Below are 19,228 nucleotides of genomic sequence, written 5' to 3' on the forward strand. Positions count from 1 at the left end.
CACATACGGCAGACCCAAGACCTATTCTCCTTCAGAAAACTCCTCAAGACCAGGCTCTTCGAGCAGTAGCAGCACCCCCCTGCCCTCAGCACCTTGAGACCCTCACGGGTAAGTAGCGCACTCTACAAGTACTATGATTGATTGATTTATTGATTGAGAGCATCTTGGTTCAACTCCCTCTAGTGGCAGGTTTTCTGTATTCTGCTTAGTGAATCCGTAATTACATTTTCTTCTCATGGAAGGTACTCAATCTCAACAAGATTCCGTGTTGAATTTCCCAGCTCCAAATTCGTTGAGATTCTTGAGAGATCGAGTTCCTCCCTGTTTCTTTAGATAGTGCATTGTTGTAGTCTTGCGCACTAAAAAGAAACAAGAATAAAAGTATTTTCCTCTTTTTTGAAAGGAAACTCGCTCAATTGCTCCTTTTTCGATCATCGATGTTATTTCCAACTGTAACAGGCGCAAATGCTTGTTGGAGGTGTTGGTGGAGGTGGCTATATAAATTCTAGGGAATCGGCGAATTTAACTAGTTGTAGGACCCAGCGATCAGTTGGAATTTGCTTCCAGTTTTGGATATAATGGGATATTGTGCCTCCTACTTTGGGGAGGAGAAGAAATTGCAACCAGCAGAGAAGAGAGGTCATTGACGTCTTGCAGAATGTTTTTGTCATCCGGCTTTCCCTCGAAAGGAAGATTTATTGTAGTCAGTCGCAGGCTGTTGTTTCTGAGCGAACTGCGTCCTGTATTGTTGGCTAGAGGAAGTATAGGAAGGATACCTATACTGATGGTAATCTCCCCGGTAGGATAAGTGGCTTTTACCCCATGCACCACGAAAAGGAGTTCTTTTGTACTGAAGGGTGCACAAAGCTTTGGCCGTATCAGTGTCTTTTTTAATTCCCTGAAGGGTTTCGTTGATATGCTTACCGAATAGTTATTGTCCATCGTACGGCATTGCTAGAATCTTGGTCTGGACCTCAGGCCTGAATGTTGTAGCCTTTAGCCATCCTTGGTGCCTTAGGACCGCAGCCCCAGCTAGCTGACGGAAACCAGTGAAAGCAATGTCCATCGCACAGTGAATCTCTGAAGCAGAGCGTTCGCCGACCAGTAAAACTTTCCTTGCCTCCTCCTTGATGTCTTGTGAGAGATCGTTGGGGTAAGGAGCGATGTATGACCACATCTGTCTGTTGCAGCGCCCCAGTAGCGCTAAGAAATTTGATGCTCTGATTCTCAACGCCGACATAGTGGAAAAACGTTTGCCAATATTATCAAGCCTCCTACCCTCCTTGTCTGGGGGTGCTGATAGCGGAGCCGATGGGTTATTTGACCTGCGTTGTGCCACCTGGGCAATCACAGAATCAGGCCTGGGGTGACCTATGAGACAGGCAGGCGCGTCATCAGGAGCTTTGTATTTTTTGGCGAGCCTTGGTAAGACTGGAGGAACTCTGGCAGGGTTTCACATGATCGTAATGCCCTGATCCCAAATATAGTCGATATGAGCATAGAGCTGACCGATTTTTTAAAAGGTTCCTTGAAATCGTAAAGGAAACAGTCTTGTTGGTGAGTAGGCATTGGAAGTTCGAAACATCTGGCTGCTCTTTGCGAGAGATTATGAAATCCTCCAATATCCTCTGGAGGAGAGTCTACTTGAGGCAGAGATAGTGACGCTGGTGGAGGGATAATGTAATTGTCCCATTCATCTGGATGTGATTGTGTTGCTTGGATTTCCAATTCTTCTTGTTGCTCTTCTTCAACCTCGTCTGTAGATGAAAGGAGCTGTACTTGAGATATAGGATGGGGGAAGGCTGAACTTGCACCACAGGAGGTGGAGAAAGCCCTGGTGCAGGAGACGGTGCGCACGTAGGGAACGTCTCTTTGTAGTCGGACAGCATAAATTGTAGGTCCGATATCAGAGTGGTAGGAAGACAAACCATTTCTGGCTGTTGCTGTTGACGTCGTTGGTCAGGGTAGTACCAATGTTCATCATAGAACTGATCTACATCATCAGAGTCTTCTTGGTATTTGACATTCAACTCTGAGGGGCTTTGTGCAGACCCAAACACGCTGTCTTCGTCTGAGTCATCATCGTCATCATCAAAAAGATGAGTTGGTAATAAGCCTTGAACTCTACTAGGAGATGTTAATGAGGGTGTAAATCTCTCTTTTTGAAATTTTTGCTGGGAAATTAATTGTGTTGCTTTTGATTTTGGTGTTGTTGATGAGGTCGTCCTCGGTACACATACCGTTGTCAAGGAACTGTTGATGGGCATTGGTATTGATGTCCCAGATGTAACTGGCATAGACAACAAAACTGTCTTTGACGATGGAACTTTCGTCATCAAGGCAGTCAACGATGCAATAGGAGAAATCATTAACAAGAGGGCCATCAACGGTAGACTCGTCGTTGACGCAGGCTACACCGTCAACGAAGTACTCGTCGTCATCTTTGTCATCGGACTGGTCGTCGTTGCAATCTTTGTCTAGGACTTTCTGATTAACTTTATCGTCGACGACGAAGGAGCTTGAGTCATCGACGAAGGCATCTATGACGAAATAGACGCCAACGAGACTGAGGCGATGGTTGTCATTGACGAAGTCACTCCGACGACAGTAAGTGGAGTTCTTGTCTTTGTCGTTGGTTTCGCCGTCGATGAGCTGTCCATCAACGGAGCTGAGGAAGGCTTTATAAAAGCATGTTTCACCTTCACTGGAGGAGTAGGGGGGTCTGAAGCTGATTTCTGAAAGGATTTTTTGGCAGGAATCAAACTCTGAAGGGAAGGAGACGCCCTGGAAGGCAGATCTTGGTTCTTAGAAGGTTCTGAAGACTTTTTGTGTGTCTTCTTTGGAAGTTGCTGTGAGGAGTGACCTGGAGAGACGTCCTGAGGTCTTTTTTGAGGAGTCTTTGAGGAGGATCTTGAGTAGCCTTCACTCTCCTCAGAAGATACAGGGTCTTCCCTGTCTTTAAGCCTCTGCAGCCATATTAACAACCTCCCCTCACTGTCCTTCAAAGTCTCGACATACCTTGCAATGCTTTGGTTTCTTATCAGGATAAAGGCAGTAAAGTTAGTCTTCATGAGGGTCATCAATGTGTAGTCTTTTCTTTCTGTAGGTACCACAGGGCCTAAAAAAGCCTTTTTTAAGTGTCTGACATGAAGAAATTTGAGAACTTAACTCAGAAAAAGGAATTAAAGATGGAAAATACCTTGAATCACAAACAAATCTGCAGACAAGGGAAGTTTGAAGAGAAGATGAGTAAACTGAGCAGAGCTCAGTGGAGACTCCCTTAGCACAACGTGCAGTAGAACATCTGAGGGACTGTAGCTCCTTCCAGGAAGGTTCTAGAGGGTGGTGTTAGCTGATTGGTTGTTCTCTAAAGTTTGGTCCTTCTTTATATAAGGCCTTAGATATGTTACTAAATATAAGGCCTTAGGGCCGTTATCTTCTATGTCTAATGTGACATTACCCTTATACATGTACCGGGGACTCCCAGCTCGACGATGAGGAATGATTCAAGCATGTGAATCTATGAAAGATATCCTATACTGGATAAATTAAACTTACTCTGCCCTGAGATTAAAGATACTGCCCTGACTGCGGAGACTCTGTCCAGACAGCGGAGATTCCGCCCGATTGGGCAAACTCCACCCGAGTGTGCAAACTCCACACTCCGAGTGCGCAAACTCCACACCCCGAGTGCGCAAACTCCACCAGAGTGCGCAAACTCTGCACCGAGTGCAGAAACGCCACAGTCGTAAAGATACCACTCTTAAGTCGCTTTGTAAATATCGAAAGTCGAAAGCTTAGACATTTGGTCTAAGTTTACCTTTGTGAATTGGGCCCACAGTGTAGTGCGCTACTCATCTAATAATATGCTTCGGACCCCCCCCCCACCTAATGGTTAGAAGTACTATATAAATGTTACAATACAATACAATATCAGGGTGCAAAGTGCCCCTCAATTTTCAGAACACTAAAAAATCTGGAGTAATTCTGAAAGGGCCATGAGGAGTATAGGGAGTTGCCCCTCTGCCCATAATATTAACTGTTCCGAATGTATCGCGTTCAGAAAAGTACAAGCATCAAAGATATTCCACAGGCTCATGATTTTTAGATGAGGCTTCATTTGTATGGGTAAAGTTTAAAATTCAAAATTACACTTCCCGATAAACTTGAATGAAATAATAGCCTTACCTCACCATGCCCAAACAAATTTACATTAACTTTGTTAAATAGTTTAGATAAGATCTAAATTACTGTGGAATTGTTAAACAGAACATTACACTCTATCATTATTTTGAGTGAATACAGAACACTCTAATCAAAAAGTCACATCTTAAACCATACTATTGAACCATTACTTACAGACCAATGAGATTGAAAAGCAGTCACTTCTGGTGGATGAAAATATGCAACTCCATTATGATAAGTATAAGGATAACCAGTGGAAGTAGTCAAGTACATCGTTCCAGCTGCTGGCATTGTGCTAGAACCTACACAGAACAGTAAAACATATCAATAGACAAAAAATACCAACGAAATTGAGAGAAAACAACTAAGATCAAGGGCACTTAAGGTAAGCAACACATGTAAATATATGAGTAATCACAATATGAAACCAAAATCATGAGGCAGTTTTTAATAAGGATTTTTTTTTAAAGTGAGTGTACAATTTAGCAGTTACATGGCGTGTTCACATTTCCCATTGGTTTCCCTGAAAGCCTGGGCAGACATTCACTGCAAAAACACTGCTTTACCTGCTAGGGGGCCTATTTACCTTACACTGGGAGTCCAGTCTCAGGGCTGGACTGGCCCATAGGACAATCTGGCAGTGTACGAAGGACTGATCTTGCAGATGAGTTTATGGGCTGTTTTTGGCCTTGTTTTATGATCTGATGTTTACTGCTAGTTTCTCTGATTTACCACAAACTTTTCCAGAGTAAGCATAAATGCATTAGGTGTCCCATACCTTGTAAAAAAACATATATACAGCATGTCGTTACAAGTTTACAACCGCCCTGATTTACAAATTGGGTCATTATTTATAGCAATCTGATTTACTGGTGCCACTTTTAATTTGGTGTCCGAGCGTAGTTTCTGTCCCAGACCGCCCTTGATCAGTCCACCATATATTGCAGAGTCGTTCATATCAATATCGTTCATTGGAACCCCGATAGATCATCTGGTGGAAACTCCATTGGGTATCAACCACCCTCTATATAAAACACAATGCCCCCAAATCTTGAAAATTATGCTTAACACAGTTTAGAGTTTGACAATAATTGACAGTTACCAGCAATAAGATAATAAATACACTTACCATTTACAATTAATCTCTACACTTGATGTTGATTTGAACCATAAGAAATGTCCTCAATCTCAAAGCAGGACAGTCATAAAAAATGTGTTGGTTTCAGTCAATGGGTTTCTTTCTGGCACTTGACTGGCTCATTTAATTTAAAACTGGCATCTTGTTGCTTGGGCCACGTTAACCAAACAATAAGGGCAGATAGGAAATTAGCAACTGTTCAATCAAGTTTTAAGAATGAACTCCCAGAGCTTGCAATACAAGAAGTGAAAAATATCTGCAGTGCTATCCGGAGTCTTATTTATTGTGCATGTCACCACATTTTCAAATGCTTTGAGAATAGATAAACTGTTTAAGCATATGTGCAACCACTTCCTTCAGCTTGTATGGTCAAGACTGGGGGCTGAGGACACCCACCTCCATTTACTTTTCACCAAGTATATGTATAAAAAGCCTCATCTACGACTAATAACAAGTGCTAAGGATGGCACACGTACCCAGGATTGCGTGGGAATTGCATTCTATAAAGATTTATGCCCGGATTACGAACTGTGATGAAAACCTGATCCCTGCACAAACCATAGTTTATGCAACGATCCAAAGACAGAGCTGAAGATACAGTAATGACACCGCCCCCCCCCCCCACAATATTCTAGTGATAGTTTTGTCAAATCATTATGTAGGGGAAATCATCAGGCGAAAACGCAACTGAAAAGGCAAAACATGCATAATTAGTTGAAATAAACATCAATTCCACATGATGCCTAATTTATACCCTGTAAAACTCGTAAACAGGTGCAATATGCCATACCCTGGAAATATCCAACCGGGAGGTATCGGTATTTAGCAGGTGCAGTAGATACCATTCATATTACTCTCAACTCATGAAGAGGTCTCTAGAAGTATAGTGAGTGGCTTTTATCCATGGTAACAGAGATGGCCGGGAAGCAAAAACTGGGTGGGAGGGATCAACATCTCCGAGCTTAACAATTCAGTGAAGGAGGGGGTATGGCCGGCCACGATGGCCGCCTCGATGACTGAGCCCTCGTAGCATCCTGGACTATAAACTGGAATAAACATATTTTTAAAGAGTATTTGCCAATAAGTAATCATAGGTGTGTCAGAGGTAAGGCGTCAGTGTCAGCAAGGCATATATGCCTTGCTGACACTGACAAATGTAAGGCAGAATGAGGCCATGGTGCAGGTGAATCATGGCGGTGTGAACGGGAGGAGCGTGGTGTCTGCCTCAAGCTAACAAGGAAGCAGGAGGGTCTTGTGTAGGTGTGACCTAACATTCCTTGGAGTGCTTCAGTCTTGGTTGCCGGAGGAGCAGGCGGGAAAGAGCGTCCTGCTGGGCTTGCTACAGCGGAACTCCAAAAATCATTTCTAATCAGCATCACCATTTCTCTGAAATATCCAATCACACATTCATTCATCAGTGGGGCCAATAACACTGCACACTTTCTCTGTTCACTTAACTCGACTTTAAGGATTGGTGAAATACAAAGGAGTAATGCTGTAACATTGGCGGAGTGTCTAAACCTATTTTAACTAGTCATTTATTTACATCTATAGTTTTAAGCAATTTACCATTGTTTTAACAAACGTGAATTTTATTCAGACACACAACCATAGTGGCAATGGATCTGCTAGAAAGAAAATCAGGCGTAGGAAAAATTACAAGACCAGCTTTAATATTGCATTTTCCTAATTTTATTAAAAGCAAAACTTTAATATGTCTGACATTTAGGCATTAATTAATTCTTTATTCAGTAAAAACTTTATTTCAGAATGATCATTTTATTTAGAGCTCGGAAAATAGTCATTTATTTAGAAATCAGTTAAAAGTTTAGCAAAAGATAGATAGTTCCAAATTCATTCTCTCCTAACATCTCTAACTAACGCCCTCACCTTATCCTCCAGTCCTGCAAAGCAAACAAGAAATAAATCAAAGTATCTTACATCCAGGAATCGATCTGCAATCCGACAGCACTTCGAGATGAAATCGAAAGAGCGACCCTCTCTAAGCAAAATATGGGGTTTTTATACACTAATTTCCTAACTTAATCTATCTAAAAAGTATCTAACATCACCAACTCGGGTTCTAATTGGGCAAATTTGGGATGGGTGAGCATCTCCTCACCATTACAACATCATGTTCACGGTGAATCAGCAGTTTAATAAAGGGGTATTGTTTAGGACAGTCTTTGTCCTGGTCACTTCCTTGACTTGTAACTTCACGCTTCTTTCCCACGTTCAGAACACTCGAGTGTCCATATTTTGGCAACCATCCTGACTTCCAGGGCACAGTAGCCTTGAACTTCCCATCCGAGCACAAGCAGCTCACTCTCACTTGCAGGCTTTGGGTGCGCATGCGCAGTCCAGCACTTGCTCGCAGTTTACCAGAGCAGCCATGTTTTCACTAGGCCTCAGAGGCCACTTTTGGAACTATCATACAAACAAACACAAATTCATGTTAAATATGGAAATAAAGCCCTTCTGTTTACCTCCCATCGTACTAATGTTTCCCCATTAGTTATTACCTAGCAAGTAAGCCACATAAATGCGTGTCATACTTACATATCCGACGACTTTCTGACACAATAACATGTACAATAAGCACATTCATGTTGCTTTCATTTATATTTAGGCTGTGCATTAGTTCACATCACAATAACAATACAAATTAGTTAATTATATTGCTTCATTCAGGCAAAATTAGTATTCCCACGTGTGCATTTGTGCGCATCTTATACTATTGTTGATTATTTCATCACAACACACCATTACTAAATGTTAACGTTATGGAACATTGACTTTACAAGGGGTACACAAAATTTTGTTTTGCCACCTTGCTCCATCAATTTCCTCATCTGGTGATTTTATCACCAAACATCTCTCAACATTTTGAAAAATTTAGCAGAACATGTTTCGAATTCTTCATATTAGTACAATCTACACTCTAGTATCTTTCTCCTTGAACCTTTAAAAATCTTCTCTCTGATTTCTTCCATTTCTATTTCATTCTTTTCTCTTTCCCTTCTCTTTCCCTTGCATTTCGTTCTTGAATTGTCTTCTTTATTGCTTTTCTAAAATCTCTCCTACCTTTGCATATACAGCAGAATCTTATCAGGAAAATCACTATTACTAAAATTGTTATTGGAATTAGTATTTTACCTATAATTGAACTACCTATTTCTTGGAACCAATGCTTAATTGCTGAAAAACTTTTACCCAATTTTTCAAGGACACCTTCAACCTCCAGTGGTTCAATTTCTCTATGTAAATCTGTAATATTTGTTATATACTTCTCAAGATTTTGACTATAAATCTGGAATATAAGTACAACAATGTTGCACTTTTAATATTCCACAGACTCCTCCCTCTTTTGCTAAAATTATATAAAGGGCAAGTCGATTTTGCATTATCACAGCTCTCATAGCAACCATTTCAGTATCAACCATCAGGAATCCTCCTGCCGTGTCTGTTGACAAACAATCAACTATTGTGGACAATTTTCAGATTCTACTTGCATTAAACGAAATTCCCACTGCTGGTATCAGTGCTCCAAAAACATCAACTATTATTTCCATTACACTCTCTCTTCTTTTTCGATTTAAGATTTTGCCTATCTCATGCTTTCCATTGGTACCTCTATCTACATGAAACATTTTAGGAAAGACCAAGCCCACATAACAGGTCCCATACCAATGGTCAGGTAACATATAGTAAGCTCTATTCCCACAGATGAAATATATACCCGGAAAAACAGAATCATGTCCTCCTTTAAATCCCCAACCCCCTATAATTCTATAGGTGTCTTTACATTGACTTGCACCCACAAAATAATTATCATACATAGTATTGTCTCTTCTAATACAAAATTTCCCTAACATTGGAGTATCTAAGTTTATAGCCACATTCACATTTATATCATCAAGATTATTATTAAATGTCCAGTATTTAGATTTCGCATGTTTTCTCACTTCGTTTATAAGCAACCCTTCTTTCTTCAACCATATTCAGAAATGTTTTCTCTTCAATTCTCATTTTACATGTCAAATTATTATTAAAAGTGTATTCATGTGTCAACTCATCTAATTCTAAGAAATACTCTTCCATCTCTTTTGCAGGTTTCCTTTTGTTCAATGCACTGTCAATTTTTAATTTTGCAAAAATGTCATCTACATTAGAATAATGATATTCCAATTTCCCAGTCTGATAAAACAAGCTTGCAATTACACTACAAATCACTCCATATGTGAGAGGAAGGTGTGATAGGTCACTCCTTTTGACACTGATGCTGGCAATTTTACACAAACAATCACCAACATTCATAGTTTTAATATACTCAAGTAATAACTTTGAAAATGTATTCTTTGTGTAGTCACTGATTGACCTATCCTGATGCACCTCTGGTTTGTACACATGAATCTCATGAACTTTTTCTTTCTCACTTGGCTTATTTAAACTCACATTTGGTTCAATTTTGTTAAACTATCTTGGAAAGGAATAACAATAGCTAAAATTACCCATAATATAATCAACAATCCCATGCATACTGAGCAGCTTCTACACCATTTTCTAAAAATAGAACATTTTGTTTTGTGATTACTGATAGCCATTTTTCTCTAACACGATTTCTTCGACCTAGCGTCCCCTATGAGATATACACCACTCAATTCACTAACAGGTTTTCTTCGATCCTTATGTCAATTCTATTCTAAATTATACTATGGTTAGTTTTTTTTGTGGGTTTTTTTCAAATCGTTTTTATTAGGAAAACAAAGAAATAAAAGAAACAATAAAGGGTAATAATAATAAATGATACAGAATGACATAAATGAATGGAAATGAACACCAAAGAGCATTAAAGGATACATCACTGGTTCATGAAATAAGCTTAATACAAAATAAGCAATACAATACAAAATAAGCAATACAGTACAACATAAGGATGCATATCAAAGTCCAAGGGTTATGTCCGATTCACAAATGTTACATGGGCACAGATTGGTATACATCTATCTAGATCCCCTAGAACCAGGGTCACAAAGCCAACCAATTAGTCATCAAGTCGTATGATGGCCAGTAGGTGTAGAGTGGTTTTTAGGGGGGTCGAATAAAAAGGATGAAGCATCAAGGGATTTCCAAAGCTTCTTATGTGAGGCACGCCAAGGGGAGGAAGGCAGAGCTGGGTTGTCTGCTCCTCTGATGCAGGATACCTATTCCTGCCACATCTTGAAAGATACTTCTGAAGCGCTCTTCCACTTACATAAGATTACCTTACACGCCAAGGTGAGCAGTAAATCTAATAATTGGCGGTCGTTGTCGTTTGCCAGCTTCGGGTCCAGGACACCCAGAAGGACATAGACAAATTCCCTAGCAGGTTTAATTTTAAAAATATGTTCTATACAGTCAAAAATTCTTCCCCAATATTGTCCTAACGAGGGGCAGCTGAAAAGCATGTGGGTCAGGTCTCCCACGTCTGAGTTGCAATTCCAACATTTGGGGTTGCCTCTTAATTGGAGCTTAAAAAGTCTGTTTGGGGTCCAATAGGCCCTATTAAGTAGCATATATTTAGTTTGTGACAGTATGGGGGAGATTTGGTTTACAAGGGCTGTAGCATGGATCTTGTTCCAGTCAAAAGTAATCCCTGTTAAATTGGAATCAGCCTCCCAACGTATCTCACTACCTCTTTGAGCTTTCCCTGGTAAAGGGAGGAGAAGTTTATATGTCTTTGATACAAAATGACCGGCTACTCTAATTCGTGCCAGCTGGGTCGTAAGCCATGGTTCGGATGGTTTGAGAGAGCGAGTGGACAGGAGTGTCTTTAGTTTGAGGAAATCGTAGAAATCCATCGGTGTGATACAGTGTGTCGCCTGGATCGAGGAGAAAGGAAGGGGGTACATCCCATCATATAAGTCAGTGGAGAGGTTCCCCATTGATTTTAAGAGCAGGATTATGCCAAAAGGCCACCGAAGTGGTGTTTTTAAATTTGAGGCCGGTTTGATGGGATTGGTCCAGTCTTAAAAGGGCTCGTCTTGTGTTCAATAAGATGTATTTTGAGTGGGGGGGGTGGCGGACGCTTGATTACGGAGCTCCGCGCCATCGCCAGCATAATCCTTTAATATCCTGTCCATACGGAGCCTGAGGGGATACAGTGGTGTGTGTCCTTGCCCGGAGTCCACCGCTGCCTGGTGCGGGCATCAACAGAGCTGCTACGGCACTCGGGGCTGTCGGCAGCGAGAGTGCGGCGGCCGTCACCCTAGGCCGCTAATCCCCGACCTGGATTTGGGCACCAGCCGGCGTGCGTGACCTGACGTGCGGCGGCCCAGCGGGACATCAACCCGTTAAGGTGGCGGATGGCAGCGGGCGCCTGGGACGATCACTGACACACCGGAAGAGATCGGGTTGGCCCCGTAAGTCCCACATTGCCCTGCACTCTCGGAGGGGGAGACTCTCACGGGCAGTTCGGAGGCACGCGATCGGAGTCGATCACGAAGAACCCGAGTTGCAGATTACTGGGGCCCCTCTGCCCTCTCCCGTACTGCGAGGCCTCGCGGTGGTCTGTGGGTACTGCTGAACTTCCCGGGCATTAGGTGAAGTGGGCCAGAGCTTCTGTGTTGGCAGCACACGTCTTGTGGAACCTTCGGGACCCCGGTGCGGTGGGGCCCACGGGCGCCTTGGAACCAGCGGCAGCTTGGTGAGCCCACGTGGGGACGGCGTGGCTATTGGAGGTGGAGTGACCAGGCAGCACAATACGGCCGCAAGGGTAGTGCATAGATTGCCTTGGCAGCGCTTTGGTGGTGTGCCCCCCGTGCCAGCCAGGAGGAGCTGTAGGGAGGAGCGATACAATGCCGGATCCCCATAGGAGCTAGTCCTTCTATCCCAGTCTGGTGGCCCAGGCGTGTTCCCTGAGCCCAAGTCTGCTGCGTGAACCAATTGGAGTAGCCGGTGCTGACTAGCCAGAGTGTTGTGTGGCTGACCGCTCGGCGCGGTGAGAGCTGGGCGTTGCGGGAGGCCTGACCAGGACTTACTCAGGGCCTCGAGGGCACCATGGGCAAAGGGGACAAAACTCAAACTAAATTACCCTTTGAACAACGCCGCACTAAGGCCCCTGATCTGCAGGAAATGGAGACTACGCCACAGACTAGAGGTGCAGAAGGTTCGATTTACGCAGACATTAAAGCTCTGCTGGTGACGATGGAGAAGGGCCAACAATACAGCATGACATCTCTGGGCTCTAAGAGTGATGCGCTCTCTTTATCGCATGGACCGCATGTCAGAAAGAGTGGATAAACATGCTGAATATGGCGGAGAGGCGCATAACAGAAGTAGAAGAAGCACAAACGGACCTGGATAAAGATCGCAAGCAGCTTGACAGAATCTTGCAGGTCATTCAAGATAAATCGGAAGACTTGGAAGCCCGCTCCCGAAGATCGAACATACGAATTACGGGAGTGTCGGAGACTACTCAAACTGGGAAAATGGAGCTATTTGTTGAGAAGCTGCTGACCACGCTTCTGGGAGCTGACGCGTTCTCGCCGATGTTCATTGTAGAGAGAGCGCACCGCACGCTGGGCCCGCGTCCGCGACCGGGGCTCCCCCGAGGCCGATCATCGCCAAGCTTCTGAATTATAGAGATACGGACACGGCCCTGCGGATAGCCCGTGAAAAGAAGTCACTGCAATATGAAGGATCGGACATCTCTTTGTTTCCGGACTTCACTGCTAAGTTACAAGAAGAGCGAAGGCACTTTGCTCCATACAAAAAACAACTCCGAGACCTTGGGCTGGACAACGCCATGCTCTATCCAGCAACATTGAGAATTAATCGGCAGGGCCACTCGCACTTTTTCACGGACCCTAAAGATCTCCAAAAGGCATTGAAAGTTTGGTCCAAAGAACACAGGGGTAGACCCAGGAGTCAGAATAGCGATGAGGTTTGCAGCAGCCAACTGGAGAAACAGAAATAGAAGCATCAAACGGCCTAGGGCTCGAGCTCCATGCTGAGACTTTGCTATTTGCTGGGCGCCCTGGCCTGGCCTTGGGGCTCGGCACTGACGCATGAAGCGCCTGGGCTCCGGAGTGCATAATACCCATAACTCTATGGGGGGGGGACTGCGGGAGTCCAGAGGATTCGACTTGTGTGTGAGACTGTTCCGCTTTACCTATTACTTCCTCACTTAGAATGTATGCACTTGGCGTGCTACTACATGGAATTTGTATACTGTGTTAGATTGATTAACGGTTCTCGCCTGGAGCATTCCGGGCGGTAGGCACATTGACCTGAGGACATGTTACTGTAGTTTAACAACACCCCGACAGCTCGCGTTGGGATGGAAAAATGTTGGCGATGGCGCTGGGGGCGAAGATTGCGCAGGCACTAACTGAAGTTTAGACTACTACTCCTGGCAACCTCGGCCCTTGCACTTTGTGCACTGTTAGTCCCCTTTAGGGCTTTCCTGAGTTAATTGGGATTGTATTGGGGGGGGTGACACTAGCATGCTAGGCCGAGTTGGGGCTAGTCTGCTGTGGGAGGGGAATGGAGGGGTCCTGGGGGGGGGGGGGGGTAAGAGGCCGTGTTGGGGTTGGTCTGCTGTGGGTAGGGGGGGGGTGAAAACCTTGCTCTTTTAGGAAAGATAAGCTAGGTTACATACAACGACAGTTGGTACGGTCCTGTTTGAGAGGAGCCTGTTACGTAATTCTTGGGAATTTGACCAATCTGACTTCGCACTTTGTGACTGAGACATGCACTGACGTAATTTTGCTCCATTTATGCCCAACTGTATTGTGCTATGGCTGACACCACCACGGGCGGGGAGACGTCCCTCACGCCTAGACTAGCAGCAATCACTTGGAATGTTCGTGGCCTGAATGACCACCGCAAAGTCAGGAAGGTCCTCAGTTATCTACAGCGCCAACACATAGACGTTGCCCTGCTCCAGGAGATGCATCTCCCTACACACAGTCCCATGCTCAGATGCAGAGGGCTTTAGGGTAATATCTCAGCAGCAGGGTTTACCTCCAGTTCCAGAGGGGTTTTGACATGGGTGAACCCTAAGTCCAAATTGCAGATACAAACATTGGAGACAGATGCTGAAGGCAGATTTGTTATATCTAGATGTTTCGGCCCTGCCATAGATTTCACTGTAGTTAATCCCTATGGCCCCAACTTTGATTCACCAGACTTCTATAAGACTCTTGCTGCCAAGGTCAAGCGATTCGACCAGAGAAACTTGCTACTATGGGGGGGAGACTTCAACCTTACTATGAACCCGTCCCTTGATAGATCGTCCGGTCCTACTCACAGACCTGCTGCTGCTGCTCTGGAGCTGCAGAGTGCAATAACTTACCTGGGCTTGGGGGACGTATGGCGCTCACGAAATCCACAGCAGGGTGGGTACACGCACTACTCAGCATATCAAAATGTCCACACTAGGATAGACTATTGGCTCGCTTCCACCTCCCACTTTGACCGAATAAGAGACTGCAGAGTTCTGCCCAGAACACTATCCGATCACTCACCGGTGCTGCTGGAACTACGCATTCCAGACAGATCCATACCGCCATTCACATGGAGGTTTCCGCCTAATTCTCTACTGGACCCGGTGTTCAGGGGAGAGCTGGCTGAGGCCATAGATGTATTCTTTGAAAATAACATAGGCTCGGTTGAGAGCTTCCAGGTGGTCTGGGAGGCCTTCAAGGTCTATATCCGAGGGGTTGCGATGTCAAAGCACTCGGGCATACTCCAGACCATTCGGCGGAGGCTGCCGGACCTTGAGAAACAACTAGGTATGCTGGAACGCAGACAGTGTAACCTTGCAGATAACACTGTGAGAGAAGAGATTAAGACTCTGCTTGCAGAGTATCACGAAGAAGCAGATAGGGAGGTCAGACACACGAGTAAATAAATATTCCACTGCCAGGGTGTATGGCGAGGGAGAGCGGCCGAGTGTGGTTCTGTCCAATCTCATGAAGGGTGCAAGACGGCGCCAGCACGTCACGGTGGTGAATTCTGCCGCGGGAGAACCGATCACAGATGAGAGGGACATAGCGGATGTCTTTAAAGGATACTACTCGGATCTGTACTCCTCTAACAGCTGCGATCTGGAAAATGAAATTAACGACTACCTAGGCCACATCGACATCCCCACGTTGACCGACTCTGACAGAGAATTCCTCACGCATCCTATTGAACAGGATGAAATCCTAGAAGCACTGACTAGCATGAGATCGGGCAGTGCTCCGGGAGCTGATGGACTTACGGCGGGCTTCTACAAAACCTTTCAGGATCAACTGCTCCCGCACCTGTCGACTCTCTTCGATGACATATGCGTGGAGTGCAGCATGCCACATTCTATGAGGGAGGCACTATTGGTTACCATACTGAAGCCGGGAAAGCCCCATGATGAGTGCAGCTCATATAGACCCTTGTCGCTGTTGAATGTTGATACCAAATTGTTCACCAAGGTCTTGGCCACCCGGTTGGCGCTCCTTGCTAATGGTCTGGTTGTCCCGGAGCAGGCAGGATTTATTCCTGGCAGGAACCTAGTTTACAATATACGCACAGTCCTGGGCGCGATTCAACATGTGAGACAAGATAGGAAGGCACTGGCTGTCTTCCTAGATATGGAAAAGGCCTTTGACTCAGTGGAGTGGCCTTTCATGCGTATAGTACTGCAGCGTATGGGCCTAGGGCAGCCGTTTCTACAGATGTTAGGGGCGCTATATCACGAACCAAGGGCTCGGCTCCGCATGGGTGACCTGGTCACGGACTCCTTCCCCATCAGTAGAGGAACTAGGCAGGGATGCCCTCTCTCGTCCCTCCTATATGCTCTGGTGGCTGAACCACTAGCGTGCGCCCTGCGAGAATACCACGGAAACGAGGGCATAGGATTCCCGGGCTATAAGATCATAGTATCGATGTACGCAGATGACACTCTGCTGTATATACGTGACCCTGATACCAACATGTCATTGGTGCTCAGGGAGGTGGTCCGTTTTGGGGCGCTCTCTGGCTTGATGGTCAACTGGAACAAATTGCTTGCTTTTCCACTAACACCGATCACACAGCCAACACCGATGGAATACCCCCTCCAATGGACCACAGATTCGATCCGCTATCTGGGGATTCTGCTACTTACGGATGCGGAAATCCTCTTTAGAGCGAACTATGGTACCGTCATTAGCAAGCTAGAAGATGACGTGATTAGCTGCAGCAAACTCCCTTTGTCCTTAATGGGACGCATATCAATTATGAAAATGGTAGTGCTCCCCAGATTTTTGTTTCTGTTCATGACTATACCAATGGTCCTCCCCAAATCGTTCTTTGCACGGCTGCAGCAGCAGCTGACCAAGCTAGCTTGGGCGGGCGGGCAACCATGTGTCCGGTGGAAGGTACTCACTATGCCATATTCAATGGGGGGGCTTGGAGCCCCGGACATGGAGGCATACTATCGCGTAGCCCAGGCGTCTCATCTACACACTTGGCTGCATGGGGACCGGAACATACCACATGTCCGCATGGAGACTCTCTTTGCAGGCCCTGACTCACTCCAACACACGATTTTCCGACCGCTCGATCGCAGAACGGGCCTATTGGACTCTATAACAGTTACGAATCATGCATGGCATAGCCTCTTGCAGATGCAAAACGGTGTGCTGCTATACTCGCCGGATATGCCAGTAGATTGGGCCAGATGGTTGCCCCCGCTCGAGGAAAAGGGAGTAGTCGCTGCCTTACATACACTGAACATAAAAACGGCGAGTGATCTATTCGTTGATGGGGTCGCAAAGACATGGGAACAAGCACTGGGAACCTGCGACACGCCCCCACTCCTGACACGATTCCAGTTCCACAGGGTGCGCAGCGCTCTAGGTGACCTGCTGGACGGGGACATGGCGGAGCCCCCTGAGTTCCCCGAGCTTACATATGTTATTAAAACTGCCTCTCCCCGGAAACTATTATCCAATTTGTACAAACTGACACAAGCGAGCGCACGACAATCATACACTAAGGCGCGATTAGCATGGCAGGCTGACCTAGACACTGTACTGGACGATGACACGTGGCGATACTGCTGCACTAAAACTAAGAAAGTATCACTTAATGGCCGGCACTGACTGGTCCAATTCAAATTCCTATATCGGGTATACTACACCCCAGCCCGACTCTACAGGTATGGCTTGAGGGATTCTGCTCGGTGCGAGAGGTGTAGTGCCCCAGACGCAGATTTCTTACATCTTGTCTGGCAGTGCCCTGGCGTCTGGGACTTTTGGGAAAAGATATTTGTTGATTTTAGCGAGCTGACGGAGGTTACAATTACGCCCGACCCCCTGGTTGCCCTCCTAGGGTACACTAAAAAGATGCCAAGGGCGATTAGACGTCGTCTGGTAGACATGGGCTTGCTTGTGGCCCGCCGGGTGCTGGCATGTTGCTGGATGAGAGGCCCGTTGCCGACACCAAAGCGCTGGGCACACGACATGCTCTACTGCTGCACTCAATCTGAAAATGATAGCGAGCTGCAGCCCCCCGCTAGTAGACCTAAGAACTTCTGGGGCTTGTACCAAACTTACTTGGCGAACAAAGAGGGAACCGATGGGGCCGCACAGAGATAGGGTTTGGTGTGGTATACAGACAGGTGTGGCTAGAATAGACCTCAAGGTGTTCCTTTTGTATTGCTGTTGCGGGCTGTGCAGAATGTCTCTTAATAGAAGCACGATTATCCAATGTGGTGAGGCGCCGCCTGCCCTATTACGGGTTGTTGGCTAAATGGCTGTGTATACACTTCTTAGCAGGATGCAATGATACTGTGCATGCAGAGGGAGTCAGCAATGTCAGATCGGGGGAGGGGGAACTCTGAGTGGGATTGTGTTGATGTTCTCAATGCAAACACAATAAAGAAATTTAACAAAAAAAAAGATGTATTTCGTGTGGTGGAAGGTGTGTCAAATCCATTGTAAGTATTGCAGGGTGGGGGACCTTGCCAATAAGGGATCTCTCTATATCCACCCACAGCGGGACATATGCAGGATCTTCTACCAGCCATTGTGCACCTTGCTTACACAGGAACGCAGTTTGGTAGTTTCTGAAGTTAAGGAGACCCAGGCCGCCGTTATTTTTAGCTAGCTGCAGCTTTTTCATTGATATCCTGGGCTTCTTCCCTTGCCACAGGAATGTACCAAAAAGCTTATCTACCCTGTGTAGGAAGTCCTCCGAGAAGGTCATCCGGAGCATACTTGCTAGGTAGTTGACCAGCGGGGTTGCCATCATTTTCAGGGTCTCGGCCCTCCCCCACCATGATAGATACTTAGGCGACCATCCCTCAAGTGGTTTGGATATTTTCTTTAGCAGCAGGTCTTCATTAACCCCTTCAGTGCGCATGACAAAGCCAGCTCGTCATGGGCGTTACCTGCGCTACGCGCATGATGAGCTAGCTTTGTCACGTAACGCGGGTTTTTAAAAAATCCAGCGCGCAGCGGGAAAACCCGCTAGCGCGCATGCGGTTAATACGTAAGGTAGCGATGAGATCCTTGTCAAAATCTAACCCCAAGTACTTGAACCAGCCCGGTTGCCATGTTAGGCTAGAATCCCCCAGGATGTCTTTACTTCCTTGGTTATTCAACAACTTAACTTCCGTTTTGTCCTTATTTAATTTGTATCCGGACACCTTCGAGAACTCTTCAATGGTGGCCATAAGGGCTGGTATAGCCTCCTCCGCCTTTTCAGATACCACTAGCACGTCATCTGCATAGGCTGTAATTTTTATCGTGCATTCGTTATAGGGGATTCCCGTTATACCCTTATGATTGCGTATGTGGTGCAGAAACGGTTGGATGGCTAACAGGAAGAGCGAAAGGGAGAAGGGGCACCCCTGCCTGGTTCCCTGGTGCAGTCTGAATGATGAGGAAAATGACCCTC

At 45.5% G+C, this 19,228-nt stretch overlaps 1 protein-coding gene across 10 annotated transcripts in view; it reads right to left on the minus strand.

Moving 5' to 3' along the window:
• The window catches only part of BOLL (boule RNA binding protein), a 1,385,263-nt gene that overhangs the window by 592,485 nt on the left and 773,550 nt on the right, over window positions 1-19,228 (minus strand). For all 10 annotated transcript variants that reach the window (XR_013608667.1, XR_013608668.1, XR_013608669.1 and 7 more), the window contains one exon: window positions 4,360-4,487. Coding sequence is in view for 7 of the 10 variants with exons in the window: in XM_078680450.1 (XP_078536576.1) it covers window positions 4,360-4,487 (128 nt within the window). In the remaining 3 variants the exon portion in view is untranslated. The remainder of the gene's footprint in view (window positions 1-4,359; window positions 4,488-19,228) is intronic.

This window comes from Lissotriton helveticus, chromosome 3_1 (assembly GCF_964261635.1).
Source record: "Lissotriton helveticus chromosome 3_1, aLisHel1.1, whole genome shotgun sequence".
Classification (NCBI taxonomy): domain Eukaryota; kingdom Metazoa; phylum Chordata; class Amphibia; order Caudata; family Salamandridae; genus Lissotriton; species Lissotriton helveticus.